The sequence below is a fragment of the Ursus americanus genome, chromosome 7, assembly GCF_024610735.1.
Source record: "Ursus americanus isolate L20-20 chromosome 7, mUrsAme1.1.p, whole genome shotgun sequence".
In the NCBI taxonomy this organism is placed as follows: Eukaryota; Metazoa; Chordata; class Mammalia; order Carnivora; family Ursidae; genus Ursus; species Ursus americanus.
The window spans coordinates 16,946,058-16,963,619 of record NC_142133.1 but is presented as its reverse complement, the minus strand read 5'-3'; the positions used below and the strand labels follow the sequence as shown (position 1 = coordinate 16,963,619).

The following is a 17,562-nucleotide window of genomic DNA, read 5'->3' as shown; positions in this document are numbered from 1 at the left end:
GGGTCTCGCTCGCCCCCTCCGCCCTTCCCATCTCCCCTTCCCCTCGCCCCCTTTCCTTCCTCCCCCTCCCCACCCCCTTCTCCTGCCCCGGAGCTCGCTGTGCGTGTGCGTGTGTGTGTGTGTGTGTCCCTCCGCCAACGCCGCCACCTCAGCCCGGCAAATGAACTCCGTCCGAGCCGCCAACCGGAGACCCAGGCGAGTGTCGCGGCCGCGCCCGGTGCAGCAACAGCAGCAGCAGCCCCCGCAGCAGCCGCCGCCGCAGCCGCCCCAGCAGCAGCCGCAGCAGCAGCCTCCGCCGCCGCCGCAGCAGCAGCAGCCTCCGCCGCCGCCACCGCCGCCTCCGCCGCTGCCCCAGGAGCGGAACAACGCCGGCGAGCGGGGTAAGGCCGCGCTCCCTCCCCGCCGCCCGCCGGCTCGGGCGCCGGCTGGCCGGGACCCGCGGGGAGGGAGGCCGGGGCGGGTGGGGGAGGCCTGTGCGCCCCCGGGGTGGGAGACGGAGGCTGAGCGGAGGCGGGTCCGCCGGTGCCGCAGTGTCAGCCCGGCCCGGGCCCCGGCCGGCAGGAAAAGCCGCGGCTTCCCCACTCGCCCGGGCTCTCGCTCAGGCCGCGCTTTGTTTGGTTGCGGGGGCTCGGCACCCTCTACCCCCACCCATCCTTTGGCTTCTCGCCTGGCTCACGGACCCCGCAGGAGTCTGTTGGTAGCTAGGGTGGGGGAAGGCAAAGGGTGGGATTTCCCCCCTTTTCTACTGCCTTCCACGGTTTAGCCTCCCCCTTCCTAACAGAAGGTGGGGGGGAACAACTGGGAGTGATCGGGCGGTGGGGCTGGCTGGGGAACTTGTTTTCCCCCTTTTCTCTGTTAGCCTCCCCCTTCCTGTGGAGGAGGGGGAAGGGGGGGAATCCGAGTGGTCTGTGGTGTTGGCCGGGGAACTTGTTTCCCCCACCCCCCTCCCTAGTCACGGGGTAGGGGGAGCAGCGACTACTCTCCCAACCCCACAATGTTTGCTGCGCAGTTTGGCTTTAGTTACAGAACCCCTGGGAAGGACCCGTTAAATCAAGACCTTTAAATAAATAAATATAGAATCCATCGGCCATTTCCAGCCCCCTCCCTCGCGTGCAGTGCAGTTACCCTTCCGCTCTATCGACCACCCCTCTCGCCTGTCCTCCCCTAGCGAACCCCTACGCCACCGTGCTACCCTCTGTCTCCTAGTGGGGTTTGAACGCCCCTTCCTTCGAACTGGCCCCTTGGGAGAGTGTGAGTGTGTACTGTGTCCAAGGCCTAGTGAAATGTGTCATTTGGACCCAACTGTGCAGCTCTGTCTGGTAACCACCATTGTCTAAGGGCTGAGGCTCCCGGGGGTTGGATTCTTGGTTTAGCAAAAATAATGTTCAGTTCTACTTTGATGTTGTGGTTATTTTGGGAGGTTTATGAGGTAGGGTGTTGCACCTTGGTCTCCAAACGTAACTATTCTCTTTATTAATTAGCTGCTCTCAGTGGGGGTGGAGGTCAGTACCATATTTATGTGTACGGTTGTTGTTTTAAGGAGGAGGGGAATTGTTAGGAGACATTTTGCGTGTTTTCGTTGGCGGATTAAGGTTAATTTTACATGCGTTGGTTGTCACACCTCCTTTGATTAAGGGAATTGAGATTAAATGCCTTTTAAAAATTATACATTCTTTCCTTAAAAACTGTTTCAGTGTTGTACTTGACGAAAATACTTAAATGGAAGAGAGATGATAATCTGAAAAATAGTTCAAAGGGTTTTCACTAGTCACTGTTACAGATAGTCCTTGAGAAAGCAGTTTGCTATATGTTGCTTGAAAGAATGTGATGTTTCAAGCCAGTTAGAGGTCTTGTGTAACATTATTGGCGAATATGTTTTAATGATTCTTTGATACATTCACCATTTTTTTGTAAATTAAAAATGTTTGTAGTTTCATCATTTCCTTTCATATTTGCATATCAGGGTTTTCCTGTGTTCCATTCAAATAATACTCAAGTCTCCTTCCACTGTATTTTGTATCACAAAATTTTTTGAGAAAACAGTGACATTAGATTGAAATCCTAGCATAGTAAGGATTTAATTGTTAGAAATAAGTAAGCGTTTTCAAGACGTACTGATTGTTCATAGCATTAGGGCTGAATCAAATGTTTGGCCAAACTTAATTTAGTCTCACTGTGTATTTTAAAACATTCTGAATCTCCTTTTCGCGATGTAATTTCAAACTTAGTCGAGGTACTTTAATCTTGGATACTTTTCTTCATTTGTGTGAATTATTAGCTGCTAAAGTCTGTTTCCTTTTGAAGTAAAGTGACTTGGTTGTTGGCATTGGCATGCCAGAGTGTCAGTTTTCTTTTCATTCATGTGCATAAACTGACAAAGATGTTCATGAAATCAGGATTTCAGTATGTACCTAACCAGATAGTAAATCAGATGCACTGTGGAATTGTTGCTTTGCTGCAGCTAGTAGAAACTGTTCTGGAGATTCTGTGTTGGCACAGAGGGGAAAAGAACTTGCTGATTAGCCTTCAGGGAAAATGCTGTAGGTCTTGTAGAGGGCAAATAAACGGCTTTAAGATGAATAAAACATTAAGTTAAATTAAAAGACTGATAAAGTTTTTGCCAGATTTATGTAAAATATGTAATTCTTCAGAAATTGGTAATTTAATTACTTTTTGAAAATGTACAGTTCACATAATCAGAAGTTAGCCAAAAGGAATACTCTTTATTTTAAAAGTTTTGTGGAGCGTGCCGAGTGTCACTATTTCTGATTTGTATAGGAGAGGTTTTGTTGTTGTTTGTTTAAGAATATGCTGGGTTTCATAATTTTGACAAGGTAATTAAGGAACTACCGCTAACACGTGTATGTGTTTTACTTTTTTACTAACTCTTAATGGATATGTAACTCTTACATTAGAGTTTGGATAGAGTTACATAACAGTAGATCAGACAGCTTTCCTGGCCAAGAATTGAAGTCAGACTCACTGTTTTTAAGACAACTTAATTCAGTCTATATATTTCATATAAAGGATGGACTTTTGGCTTTTTAGTGGTAATAGAATCGTTACAAGAAAGTTTGGGGTTTTTTTCCCCAAGCAAAAATTTTGTCAGGGTTGGTTTTTAGTTGCTTATTCACCCACAAGTTAATTGGTCTAAAAACTTTCTTGATATGTCCTTAAATACACACATACGTACACACACACACACACACACACTTTCTTATATATGTAATGGCCAATGTTTGAAGTAGAAAGAAACAGTGTTATAGATTGAATTCTTACCAGGACTTTTCAAAGCCTTCCATGGGGGAGAATTACTTATAACCCACATTGGGAAATAATTGGCCTGGATGTTTCATGGAATGCTGTCTTCACTCATGTTATCTGAAATGGCCCACTGTCTTAAGATGGAATACTAATCATTATATGTTTTGGTCTTTTAGTTTAAGTTCCAGAGTTTAGGATTTCACATACCACTTTAGTAGAAAATAACTTGTGTTGCACATAGGGACACTTTGGTGTAATAACATTTCAGACTCAGTGAATTTGGAAGTAGTGTGGGGTTAGATTTTTTATATTTTCTTTTAAAAATCCTAAAAGGATTTCGCTTTTGCAACTTGTGCTGCTGAATTTATTTTAATATCTCTTTGGCAGTCTTTTTCTAGGAGAAGTATGAGGAAAGCTTACAAGCCTCAGAAGTGCTATATATTCTGAGCACTTCTAGCTTGTAGTTAAAATTGATTACTTTGAATAGGTAATAAATGCACATGATTTAAAATTCCAGAGTTTCTTGCCTCCACTTGCCTCACATACCAAATTCTCCTACCTGGAATTAATCACTATTATTAGTTTCTCATTCATTATGTTTTAATAAAAGATGAAATTTGACAACTGAAAATCTTGATATGGAAGTTTTTGAAAATAGATGTAATTTTTTTTCTGGGTGGAAAATTCATAAGATCTTTTGAAGTGCTGAAATTTTAACTGTAATCATTTATAGTTAAAGAAATTTAATGAATACAATATATTAATGGGTATTGCTATTAATTTCTAGTCTGAAATAATCATATAGAGCAAAATAGTAATCAGTCTTTTTAATTTCATATTTGTGGGATGAAAATCCCACCTATGACCCTGGAATTACAGGGTTTTGTTTTGTTTTAACTAAACTTATTGAAGTAATTGAGTACATATAGTATTACATGAAATATTCCTGATGGAGCTACATATTTATAATATTCAGCAGCCAGGAAACTCCTTAGCGTTCTAGTCATGCATGCTAATCATACTTTCTGTGGGCTTATTCTAGCTCATGATATTTTACCTTCAGGTTCTTCAGAATAAGGAACTTAAAGAATACAAGAATAAGGAAGTTCTGCAACGTTTTTTGATAGAAGAGTTCTGGACAAGGGACATGATTTTTCCTGTTTTAGGAATTAAGTACTGTGGGGCACTGCTCTCCCTTCTTGTGGCTATACCTTCAAAATATTTACATCCATGAAAGGAGAGATGTCACCCAGTTTTCTTGTGTGTTTGGGTGGGGTGGAGGAGAGCCTGTTTTCTCAAAGCTTACAAATTATTTGAGGTATAGGAATGAGATAGTGACACTGCCAATGTTAAAGTTCCGCTGACGAGGCCTATGGGTTGTCACTATACTACTTTTCTCTTTCTTTACTGGAAGTTCTGGCAAACCCAGGGACAGGTCAGCCAGCTTGGAGACCTATCAGGTAAGGCAAGAACTACCAGTAGATTCTGACCTGTTAGGACCCCAAGACTTAAATTTGGCAGAATTCAAGGCTAGTGAGTATTTTCTCAGGGTTCCCCCCTTCCCTGTTTGTCTTAATTTTGAAGCTAAACAATCTGTAATAATGAATTATTTCAATTTGAGGGTTTTTATTGTCCTCCAATTTATTCCTTACTAATGAGTTACTCTTATTTTGTGTCTATCTTGTCCCACTAGTCTCTGAAGGGTTATTTTGTTTTAGACTACTAATCTAATCAGCCCTTTGAATTGCCTTCTCAACTTCCAGAGAATTCCAGTTTATGTGAGATTGCTGACAGTGTACCCCCAAATTGTAGTTTTTACCCTTTGAAAATAAAATTACAAAGAAGCAGAATATAAGAGTTGAGGCAGTTGGGCAGTATGATAGAGCTCAGAGTTACAGCTAGCTAAATGAGGATTCTAATCGTGGATACACCATCAACAGGCTATTTGACATGGGGCAAGCAGTGTAAACTCTTGGAGCCTTACTTCATTAGCTTTAAGATGGGGGTGATAATACTTGCCTTATGGAATAGTTATTGCTGAGAGATTTAAGTACCTAGCACTTGATAGATGCTCAGTGAATGGCAACTTTAAAAAATATTAAAATAACAGTAAGGAATGGAATCAGTTGTATATAAAACTAAACCCAAGAGATAAAATGTGCATGAGTTGTTAGTTTTTGGCATTCCCCAAAATGGAATCTAGGTGACTTCGTATAACCTTAGAGAGACTGGTTTATAATTATAAGTCATTTATTTTATACCTAATGAATTGAAATATTCTTTAAAGAAAGAGTAAGGAAATGGAAGAAATGGGTATTGAGAATAATAATAAACTTAGGTCTCTGTTTCTGCTTAGGTACTAGAGTCTATGTCAGATACTTTCTTATACACTGTCATTTAACCCTTACAACAATTCTGTAAGATGGACATTAATCAGCATTGAATATTCATAGTAAATAGCAGAGAAGAATTTCAAAATTGATTTATATCACTGAGTCTTCCCATAAACAAGAGGAGATAACAAAATGGGTTTGGCAGAATGTCTTCATTACATTTAGGGGAGGGAATAATCTAGCCTTGAAGCACATCTGTCCCCTATTTTATCCCCTCTATTTTATTGAAGGCTGGTACAGTAGTCTGATGCCATTGATTGTTAAACATCTGCTTTCACATTTTCTAAGTAACCCTCTGGTCATAATTTTACCTCTAATGTACATTTGTCTCCAGAAAAGATTTCACTGATTGGCCAGCATGTTTTTCCAGCTTGTTGAGATTACTAAGCATCCATTGTACAAAAAGGGGTAGATTTCCCTTGAATAACTCATAAGCTATGAATAAAAGGTGTTAAGTCATTTTAGCTCATGGTTATAGACTAGACTATTTCAGGAAGGAAAAAGATATGAGTTAAATTATACTTCAGTAGTAGTTTTGACAGGTTTGTGGGCTAAATATGCTTTTGTCACCAAAGCTTGATGTCTTTAGATATATAGCCTGGGGCTTTTATATATGTTAGGTTAACACAAGAAATGTGTGTAAACTTAATCCTTAGAAAACAGAGAAATGAAACCAACTAACTTCCCTTATATAATTTATTTTAGTTTAAGGAAATATCAAAAATATTTACTTTAAAAACAAATACATTAATTGTGTATTTTTTTTGTTTTAAAAAACCCCAAGTAAGAGAGTATATTAAAGCAAATTTAAGTTCTGTATGTAGTTGCTTACTCTTCCCAATTTCTAAAGTTCCATTTGTCAAATGTTTAGCCCTTCTAACGAATGGATAATTGTGTGACTTCAGAAAAAGGAGAAAAAATGATTAAATGCTATTCTCTCAACTGGTGGCTAAACCTTTAAAAACATTATGGAATACTTCCACATCTTATGAGAGAAGAGATACCAATCTTTTTTTTTTTTTTTTTTTTTTTGTGAAGAGAGCCTGCTTTTCTGTTTTCTCAAAGCTTTGAAATTGAGTGATAGAAATGGAGTAGTAACCTGTGCTTTAAAATTATTTTTCTGGTAACAGTGAAAATCTTAGCTTCACTGTTTTCTTCTAGCATGCAACAACACTCATTTTCCAGATGGTTGAGTTAGGTTGTGTCAAAATCTTTGACTGTTGAAAGTTTTTCCTCAGAGTGGAATTAACTGGCTTTATACGGATTCAATCTTTGACATTGATTTCTTTAGTGCCATGTATTGATAACGGACTTAAATCAGTTTAGCCTTTGCTGGTTTGCTGACTTTACTTGAGGTTAGGTTCAAGAATTCTTTTTTACACTCAAGTATTGATTTTGTATCTTACATCCACAGTGTATAACACAGTATGTATAAGACCACATGGCTTTATGAGAATCTGACACTTAGGAAGTAAGCAAGTGGGGAAGAGGAAGAACATAGAGCTCTTTTTTATTCACCTGTTATATTTTGAGTTGGACAGGATTGGTATATTTATATCATTAGTAATTGTTTCTTCCTACATAATCATACATCTTTGGAAAAAAGACAGGCTTTAAGAAAAATTAGAAGTGATGTAGAATTTAACAAATGGAAAGTAGAAATCACTCCAGGTTTGTATCATGGCAGAGATAAAGGATCAAAGAAGACGTGTTTGAAAGAAATGGGGGTGGGTGAGGACATTGTATTTTGAAATTGAATGTTATTGGCAAAGTGATTGCATAGTAAAAGAAATTGTGGAATTACTCATTTTTCTATTAAAAGTAGCCACAGATCTAATGAACAGTTGTGTGTAAATGGTAACTTCATAATCCTTTGAAATGCATTTGCATTTTTAAGAAACTGATCACTTTGTCAAATTTTGGTATTTTAGACCCAGTAAAAGAGATAGACATAAGTGATTTGGACAAAGACTTTTTGGCTCGGAGTTCTTCCTCGTAGACAAAATAAGCATGTAGGGGAGGAAGAGGGTAGAAGAGTCTTGCAAGAATCACTTACCTTACACATTTGTTGTTTTTCCTAATCTACTTCTGACTCTAAAATTTTTCTTAAAAGTTTCACTTTTTATTTTTTCAAAAGCCTTGATTTTGGGTTGGGGATGGGGGATGGAGAGAAGAAAAAGAATTAGAGCAAGTGGGAGTGGCAGTATGTATGGGTCATTTAAATTAGCAGTGGTCATTTGAATTAGAAACAGTCTATATATAATTATATATATGTGTGTATACTATATATAACTATAATTACTTAAATTGTCAAAATAATTTTATTAGGTTTTTTAAACTAAGGTTTTAATGAAAGTATACAAGTGCACGAATTATTGGTGTGTTGCTTGATGACTTTACACTAAGTAAACACATCTGTGTAGCCAGTAATACCTAGATCAAGAAATAAACACTACCAGCATCCCAGAAGTAGTATTCATCCCATCCCGGCCTCCTCCCACCCACCCACCCTCCGGGACTTCCCACTCATTATCCCCAACCCTGTTTTTCTAACTGCTTGGATTAGTTTTGTCTGTTGAACTTTATATAAATGTAATCACCCAGTATGTATTCCTGTGTCTGGCTTCTTTCACTCAATATTTGTTTGTTGCATCCATGTTGTTGCTTGTAGCAATAGTTTGTTCATTCTTGTTGCTGTATAATACTACATTGTATGAGTATACTACAATTTATTCATTGTATAATTAATAGACATAGAGTTTTCATCTTTGGCTGTCAGAAATAGTGGTGCTATGAGCATTTTATGTATATCTTTTGGTGAACACATGTACACGTTCCTGGTAAGTTTTATACCTCAAATGATACCATTAGTTTTCTTTTCCCAGAGGCAGAGCTTCCATTTACATGGAAAGTAAAATAGCTTTAAGACAGATATGAATATGGCATCTCATAAATAATGTTGCTAAAACAATTGATTTTATTTCAGATATTAGTGGTTTTCTTAAGTCTTTTGGTCTGTATGCTGTAAGTCCAGCATTAGGAAGTTTACCCATCAACTTAAAATACTGTAATTTTCCCCAAAGGTTGTAAGTTGAGTTTATTTTGAGGAGGAGGGAAATCTTTTTTTAATATAGGAATTTTCAAAAATATTATGGACTTTACTGTGTGATTCTAAGCCTTCATTCCAAAAATTATTTATTTTTGCTACTGTCATAAATACTTGTGTTTCTCCATTTCAGTTTGGAATCCTGTTTCTTACTACTTTTAAGCTTATCCTTTTAACTCCTGTGAAAATATTTTATTTGGTTGATTGTTTCACTTTATTTTTTCTGCATATCTTGATTATAAATATAAAATTATAAATATAAATATAAAATTGTAAAACTTCTATAGAAAAATTGGGGCACATTTTGTTTTCAAGTTGTTTTTCTAGTCCTTGGCCAGATCTATCAGTTCCTGATGTGTAGTTGATGCTAGTTAGTGGCTTATAAGCTCCTATTCCCCACCATACAAATATCCCCAGAATGACAGGCCGTCTGTGACTAGGACAGGGCTTTGTTTTTAAGGAACCACTTGCTTGAAACTGATGATATGGTAGCCTTAGATACCAAAAAGAGTAAGATCTTATTATTTTGTGTCTCCTCTTTTAGCACTTACCAGTTCAGTGTTAGTGCTAACAGTTGTTCTTTCTTGTCTACAACAAGCAGTGTGGAGAGACTGCTTCCTTCCTTCTTTCCTTCCTTCCTTCATTCCTTCCTTCCTTCCTTTTTTAAATAACATAGCCACATTGAGTAAATGTTGCTGTTAAGTTTGGGAAGAAGGAGCCTGAGCTTTTTCAGCAAAATGGCTTTTTTTAAAGAAACTCTTAACTGTAGAAAACAAAGTGAGGGTTGCTGGGGAATGGGGTAATTGGGTGATGGGCATTGAGGGTATTCAATGTAATGAGCATTGGGTGTTATATGCAACTGATGAATCACTAAATTCTACCCTGAAATTAACTTGAATTTAATAAAACCGAAGATTTTAAAAAAAAAAAGTGCCTTTTTTTTTTTTCTAGAATGATTTTTTAATCCCATTTCTGAAGTAGGGGATTTTGAATGAGGTGACTTCTGAGATGCTAAAACTTTCTGTATCATTTAAATTACCAGTATAAATCACTGAGGCCTGAATTTGTTGGGTATTACTATACAGACATGGTTCTTGCTTTTATGGAACTTATACTTGAGTTAGAGACTAAATTTAAATAACATATTTTCACTGTCTTCTGATATTTTTAAGGATACACGCCACGCGTGTACGTGCAGGCATACACACAAACATACATACATACATACACACACACCCCACACCAGAGTTTTGTTTGTAACCTTATCTGTCCAGTGTTTCCAAGACCCGAGTCTGTTGGAGAGTCTTCTATGATGTTAAGATGAAGGGTTTTTTATGACCCCCCCCCGATGTCTCATATGTGTTCTACCCTTTAATCATTTATTGAATTACCTTTGTGCCACAGTTAGAAAATTGTTGCAGGGGGTGCCTGGCTGGCTTAGTTGGTAGAGCATCCGACTCTTGATATCGGAGTTGTGAGTTCAAGCTCCACATTGGGCATGGGGCCTACTTAAAAAAAAAAAAAAAAAAAATCGTTGCAGCCCAAAGTTTAAGCTAAGTTATAGCATGCTTATGTAAATGATTAAGAAAGAAACTTGTGCCTAGTGAAGGAAATTACCTGCAGAGTTGGGGTCATTCCTCTTGTTTTCATGGTGTCTTTCTTCCTTCATCATTGCATTCATTGTTTTGCCCTTATATCCTGAAACTGAAAGTAGACAGGTTTAAGTTAGATCATATGTTGCCAGAATCTAATCTTCAATTGCAGAGATAAAACAACACTTTAAGTTTCTTCATAGCATCTGTAGTCCCCCAGACAAGTAGTTGTAACTCTTAGGGTGCCTTTATGGATTTTTTTCTGATGCTGTCTTAGTCTCTACTGCAACATCTCACAGAGAACCTGTCCTCTATTTCTGAGTCATTTGATTTGAGAACCTCCTAGCTGAAATCTTTAAAGCTGAAAAACTAAGCTGAGAGATCTGGGTGTAGTGAGCTTGTCCAGGGTTTGTAAAGTTAAGTCTGATTTTAGACGGCTGGAAAAATGTCACATATCAATCATAGACATGCATTGAGAACACATAAAATACACTCTCTGAAACTTGGAATATGCACTCTTGATTTTGTGAAGTGTCTAAAAATTTTTGGTGAAATGTTAGCAGTAGTGTCTTGGAATGGTGGAGGTGAGGTGATTTTTGTTACTCTTTCTACATTTCTTTGTTTTTCAAATCCTGTATATGGAATCTGGAAGGAAAGAGGTTTGTATTTTTAAAAAGATTTTAATAGCTGTGATTGTGATGTAAATTTATAGTAGTTGGTCTGATGGTAAAGTCCTCATATAGGTCCTTTTAAACTTGAATAAAAGCTTAAAATTTTACATATCTCAGTGCTCTGTGTTTTAAGTGCTTATTAATTTATGGACATTTTAAGTTTTTGTATCCATAGCAACTTCATGATAATAATTGCTTATATATATCATTTATAGGAGATGAGGATAACTGATGATAAGAAAGTCCTAATTCAGAATGAAAAACAAATTTGTTACTCGAGACTTGAGCCATGAGTCTGTCTTTCTAGGATAAGTTTGTGACTGTGGGTTATGTAAATACAAATACATACAAACAGTATTTTAATTACATTCCTGGCTGAATGATGGAAATTTAGTGTGCAAACAAACTGGATATTAGAAAGAAAAGCAAAACTTAGTACTGGTCATAACAGGTGGCTATTTCTTTTGTATCCTGGTGGTATGGATTCATGTCTGTTTGTTAATTTTATGTGGAAGGTATCTTCTCATAAAACTGGAGTTAGCCCTGAAAGAATTAAAGACTATCAATTTATTAAGTTGAAACAGATTGCTAAGGGAAATTGTTTCACCATTATCAGTTAAAAACAACAAACCAACCTTCCCTTTATAGGATACTGTATTCTTAGACCTTTTGGATTGTGGGACCTAATGTGCTTGAGAATAAATAAGAACCTGCAGTGGCTTTCAGAAAATACAGTTCTTTGCAGCCGAAAATTAATTATTAGATTTGGAGTTAACTCATCTCACATTTGACCAGTCTTCTCACCATCTTATAGACTACTTGTAAACCTTAACCAAGAGAAAACATTTTATTAGAAAATGTACTAAAAAGCTTTATTGAAATAGATGAGCTGTGTTGTTTTGTTTTTAAAAGTAGGTTCTATGGGGTGCCTGGGTGGCTCAGTCAGTTAAATGTCTTTCTTCGGCTCAGGTCATGATCCCAGGGTGCTGGGGTTGAGCCCTGTGTTGGGCTCCCTGATCACTGGGGAGTCTGCTGCTCCCTCTGCCCCAGCTTGTGCTCTCTCTTGCACTCACTCTCTCTCAAATAAATAAATAAAATATTAAAAAAAAAAAAAAAGTAGGGGCTACTAGGGGCACTTGGGTGGCACAGTCAATTAAGCATCTGACTTTTAATTTTGGCTCAGGTCATGATCTCAGAGTTATGAGATCAAGCCCGGCCATCAGGCTCCACACTCAGTGGTAGTCTGCTTTTCTCTCCCTCCCCCCTTCTCCCTCCCCTCACGTGCTCTCTAAAATAAACCTTAAAAAAAAAAAAAAAGTAGGGACTACTGTTATGGTTTGGAGCAAATCAATCATTAAGTGTAGATTCTAGATAGTAATCAACATAGTTTTATGAAGAGCGGATTACAGATGAATTTACAGTATTTTCCTGAAACTGACTTTGGTAGCTGAAGAAGGAACAAGAGCAGCATAGGTGGATTTAAATACAGCTTTTATTTTATGAAGTAGTCATGTGGTGTTGTGATAGTTGGGAAATTTTTAAAAAGTTGTATTATATGGAAGCTACCAATTACAAAAATAGTACTAACCACTTGCAAATAAACATTTAGTAAATGGTTATTTGTTTCCCTTCAGCTTCCTTCTCTGGACCAAGATTGTTCATGTAATTACTAATTTAAGTTATTGAGCATATTAAGTTCATAAATGATAAAAAAAAAAAAATGGGCTGGGTTAAGTACCTGAAAAACCAAGTATAGAAATCAAATTACTTTGAATGGTGTGTTAAGAAAAAAATGCCTTCATCTTTGTAGAAACAACAAAAAAGTGAGTAGTCGCTTAGAAATGTTGAACCAGAACTAAGTATAGCAGAAAACAATATGGACTACAGTTGAATGAATCATCCTAGAATGTGTTTATGTGTGTGTAAACATATGATAACCATTTTATAGTAATAAGACTTGTAAAATGTTGAAGTGGTTGAAAAATATGTCTATTGGAAAAATTTAAGTGTTAACTCTAAAGAGGGATAAGCTAAAGGGTGGCTAAACCTTTCACATGGTTGAAAGTAATATTTTTTATAAGATATTACTTATTTATTTGACACACACACACATATACAGCACAATTGGGGGGGGCAGCAGGCAGAGGATGAGGGAGAGGCCGACTCCCCACTGAGCAGGGACCCCGACCTGGGGGCTGGATCCCAGGACTCTAGGACCATGACCTTAGCTGAAGCAGAAGTTTAACCGACTAAGCCACCCAGATGCCCCGGTTGAAAGTAATTCTTAAGGATGTTGTTCAGTTATTTTTCTGTATGCTCAGAAGATATCTAGGGAAAATGAAATTAAATTATTAGATTGATGTTTTACACTGGTATAAAGAACATCTGGTAAACATCTAAAGTAGGCCACTAAAGAAGACTATATACCCTGCATTTTCCGTGTCAGCTATTAGGATTAGATACTTTAATTATTTTAGAGATGGTAAATTAGTTAGAAATTATAGAATGTTGGATATAGAACTGTAGTCCCAATTCTTGAGGTTAGTTTACTTGTTCAGGGTGGTGGTTGGAATTAGAGCCCTGTTTTCCTGACTCCCAGTCAATGATGGTGGTATCTGTTCTTCTTTCAAAATTCTGTTATCATTCTGTTCACTTTTCATTTAGTGATTTGTTAAGCTGTGATCTCATAGTTTTCTGTAATTCCTTAGTTGAACTAAACAAAAATTAATTTTTTAGAATACTTGTACTCAGTAACTTAAAAAAGATATGCAAGTAAATTTTAATAGCTTGTTTCTTATAGATTGACTTAATATTTTAAGTCTATACTGGCATTTAAAAAAAGGCAGTTATATTACTCAGTATAAGGTGAACCATATTGATGATAGATTTATGTAAAGATTCCCAGGGCAAAGTTCTTTTCCACTGTGCCCATTTATGATAATGGTGGTATTTCAGATCAATAAGGAAATTATGTACTATTCAATAAATGATATTGAGACTATTGATTATTCATTTGGAGAAGCATTCAGTTAATTTCCTACCTTGTACAATACCAAAAAATACGTTTCAAATGGTTAAAGAGCTTTTTTTTTCCAATTAAAAAAATTTTTTTTACTAAAATAAAAACATTTGAGATCTACCCTTTAACAAAGTTTTAAGTGTGCAATACAATATTGTTAACTATCGGCAAGAATGTTGTTCACCAGGGGCGCCTGGGTGGCTCAGTTGTTCAGTGTCTGCCTTGGACTCAGGTCATGATCCCAGAGTCCTGGGATTGAGCCCTGCATCAGGCTCCCTGCTTGGCGGGAAGCCTCTTCTCCCTCTCCCTCTGCCCCTGCTTGTGTTCCCTCTCTTGCTGTCTCTCTCTCTGTACAATGAATGAATGAATGAATGGGAAAGTAAGTAAGTAAGTTGTTCACCGGATCTGAAGAACTTACTCATCTCGCATAACTGAAACTTTATACCCGTTGAAGAGCAACTCCTGATTTTCCCTTCCTCCCTAGCCCCTAGAAACCACCATCCTATACTCTACTTTTATAAGTTTGGTATTTTAGATACCTCATGTACGTGCAATCATATAGTATTTGTCCTACTCTAAGTGACTTATTTCACTTAACATAATGTCCTCCAACTAAGAGCTCCATATTTTTAGAAAGTCATAGAAGAAATTGGAAGAAAGTACTTCTTCCTCAGCAGGGCCAAAAAATCTAAAGTCATTAAGGGAACATCAAGAAATTGACTACATAAGTGGAAAATTCCGTGCAGTGAAGGGTGCTAATAAACAAAGCATTAAGGCAAATAATCGACTGGGAAAAAATCTGCACTTTCTCTAACATACAAATGATTAATATAGAGTTTTTATGAAAAAATTATACATAAAATATTGCTTATTGAGCTGAATCTTCTTTTTAAAAAGTACCTTTCATCCCATTCCCTTTCACTTCTACCCTCTCAGAAGCAGCAACTATCATGAATTAGATATGAACTTACTATTCCATTTTTATCTTTTTTTAAATATTTTATTTGAGAGAGCGCGTGTATGTGCACAAGTTGGGGGAGGGCCAGAAGGAGAGGGAGAAGCAGACTCCCCGCTGAGTGGGGAGCCTGACCCAGGGCTCCATCCCAGGACTCCGAGATCGTGACCTGAGCTGAAGGCAGTTGCTTCACCAACTGAGCCACCCAGGCGTCCCTGTTCATTCCATTTTTAAATACTTTTACATATTTGTGTGAATCTGTAAACAGGTAGTTGCATTGTTGTGGTTGTTACTGTGGGAAGTAAAAGCTTGCCTTCAGGATGTTTCAGTGCAGTAAACAGGAACATAAAATAGTCTCTCTGAATGTTTAATGTGTAAGTGCCAAGTGAATGGTATAAATCATGAATGCCTGGCACTCTAGAAATTTTTAAGCGATTGTCGAGTGAATTAATGAATATAGAAGTATATAATATTTAAAGAAAAGGTCTATTTTCTCGTCCCCTGACCTACCACTCCTGAGAGATAACTCTTAACTGTGTGCGTTTATGTTTACTGGTGAGTTTTTTTTTAATGTATGTGCATATAAATACACATACCTTATTAAAAAGAAACCACACTGTATGTATTAATTTATAAGTTAGGTTTTGGTTTTTACTTAAATATATCCTGGGCATTTTTCTGTGTCAATATAAATCTAAAATTACCTTATTTATTTTTTATAGTTGCAGAATAGTTCATTATATGAATAGACCATGATTTATGTTAAATGTACATCTATTGATTAATATTTAGGTTCTTATTTTTTGCTATTACAGTATCGAAGTAAACATCTTTGTACAAATATCTTAACATGTTTATGTCACAATTTTGGTTTCATAAAAGTGAGTTATTGTGTTAAAGGGATATTTGCATTTTAAAGTTTGATAAATGTTGCCTAATTGGTTTTTTTAAAAAAATAATCCCACCATTAATGTATGAGGTTAAATGTTATTGAATGAGTGTATACATGAAATACTAAAGAGTAGAGGCGAAACAGTCTGAGAGCTGAAATGGTTTGAAAAGACTTGCCAGAGAAAGTGAATGCTTAAACTAGATCTTGAAGAATGAGTATGTCACAGATAAAGAAAAGGGAAAAAAAAGGATATTCTTAGTAAGAGGAAATGGGCCAGACAGAGAACATGGAAGAGTTACCAGGACAGAATTTTAACTCCATCATCATACTCTGTTCATCTCACAGTTCACTTTGTCTTGGTGTTTCTTTTCCAGAAAGAAGTTAAAGTTGGGTTAGACACACTCCTCTCTTCAAGGCTTTACCAACTGTAAAATAATCTCAATTCTTTAGTCCAGATTCAAAGTCTTCTATACTTTGGCTGCCCATTTTTCTTTTGTATGATTCTTTTTTGACAGGCTTATCTACACATTGTTCTTGAATGAACCATATAGTTTGCTACTCTTTCTTTTTTTTCTTTTTTGCGCCGTTGTTAATTTTTGAACTCAGTTGTTCCTTCACTTATTTTTGAATTCCCATGCTTTTGCGGTAGCTACCCATATCTCAGCCTCAGGTGCTTACTGTCATTTACATTTTTGTAATAAATTTATGTAAGCATAAAGATCCATTTATGCTTAATATGTGGAGGATTATCAGTAAATATTTGATAATATTTTATGTAATCTTGTTCGATATCCTGAATGTTTTTATTTATAATACAGTTGGCGCTGAAGTTTCTGAAAACTCGCCAGAACCTATTTTCCATATTAGTAGATATCTGATATCAGTGTATGGACTTATAATACACAATGGAAATGATGTGTAATTTATATTAAGCATAACAAGAAAATATTTTTGAAAACACTTCAGTAGCAATTAGATATCTTTATATACATGGGAAAACACAAGGGATTTTGGTAATAATAACTACTATGTAGTGGTTGTGATATTAATAGCAATCATTTATTGATCTAGGTAGATAGTAAATTCATGTTTTATTTCTACAATAGCCCCCATCCTGTATAATTTATCCCTTTTACATATGAGGACTTAGAATTGAAATAAAACCTAAGTTTCCATATTGATATTGTACATTAGTGAACAATTGTTTAGCAGGATAAATACCAAAAAAAGGGGGTACTACTTCTAAATGCCCCATAGTGAAATTGTAGCATATAATAAAATAAAGAGTTCTTTAAAATGATGAAAAAAGCCAGAGTGCCTATACCAAAATATCAGTTATACTGACAGTCTATTTACCAGAACAATAATTTCCGGAAGTTAGAATGTTCTTTCCTCAAAATGTAGAGGTAATATAACTGTTTAACTTGAATTCTGTACCCATTTAAACTATCAGTTATCAGTAAGAATGAGGCCCAAAGTGAGTATATACACAAAAATTAAGAGTTCATTACCTGTAAAAGCTTGATGCAAGAACCAAAAGATATACTTGAGCAGGAAACTAGAGAGAGGGAGGAATTGGATAAATACATCATGAGCAAAGAATTGGTAAAATATGTTAATAAATCAGGTGGACTATTGATTGTAAATATGTATAATGTTTTTAAAGATAG

The 17,562-nt window shown here is 36.7% G+C and overlaps 1 protein-coding gene across 2 annotated transcripts in view; it reads left to right on the top strand.

The window, feature by feature from the left end:
- Nucleotides 1-27: 27 nt before the first annotated feature.
- FBXO11 (F-box protein 11) overlaps nt 28-17,562 on the top strand; it is an 83,796-nt gene continuing 66,261 nt past the window's right edge. For both annotated transcript variants that reach the window (XM_045787946.2, XM_045787945.2), the window contains exon 1: nt 28-380. In XM_045787946.2, the coding sequence (XP_045643902.1) occupies nt 161-380 (220 nt within the window). In that variant the 5' untranslated portion in view covers nt 28-160. The remainder of the gene's footprint in view (nt 381-17,562) is intronic.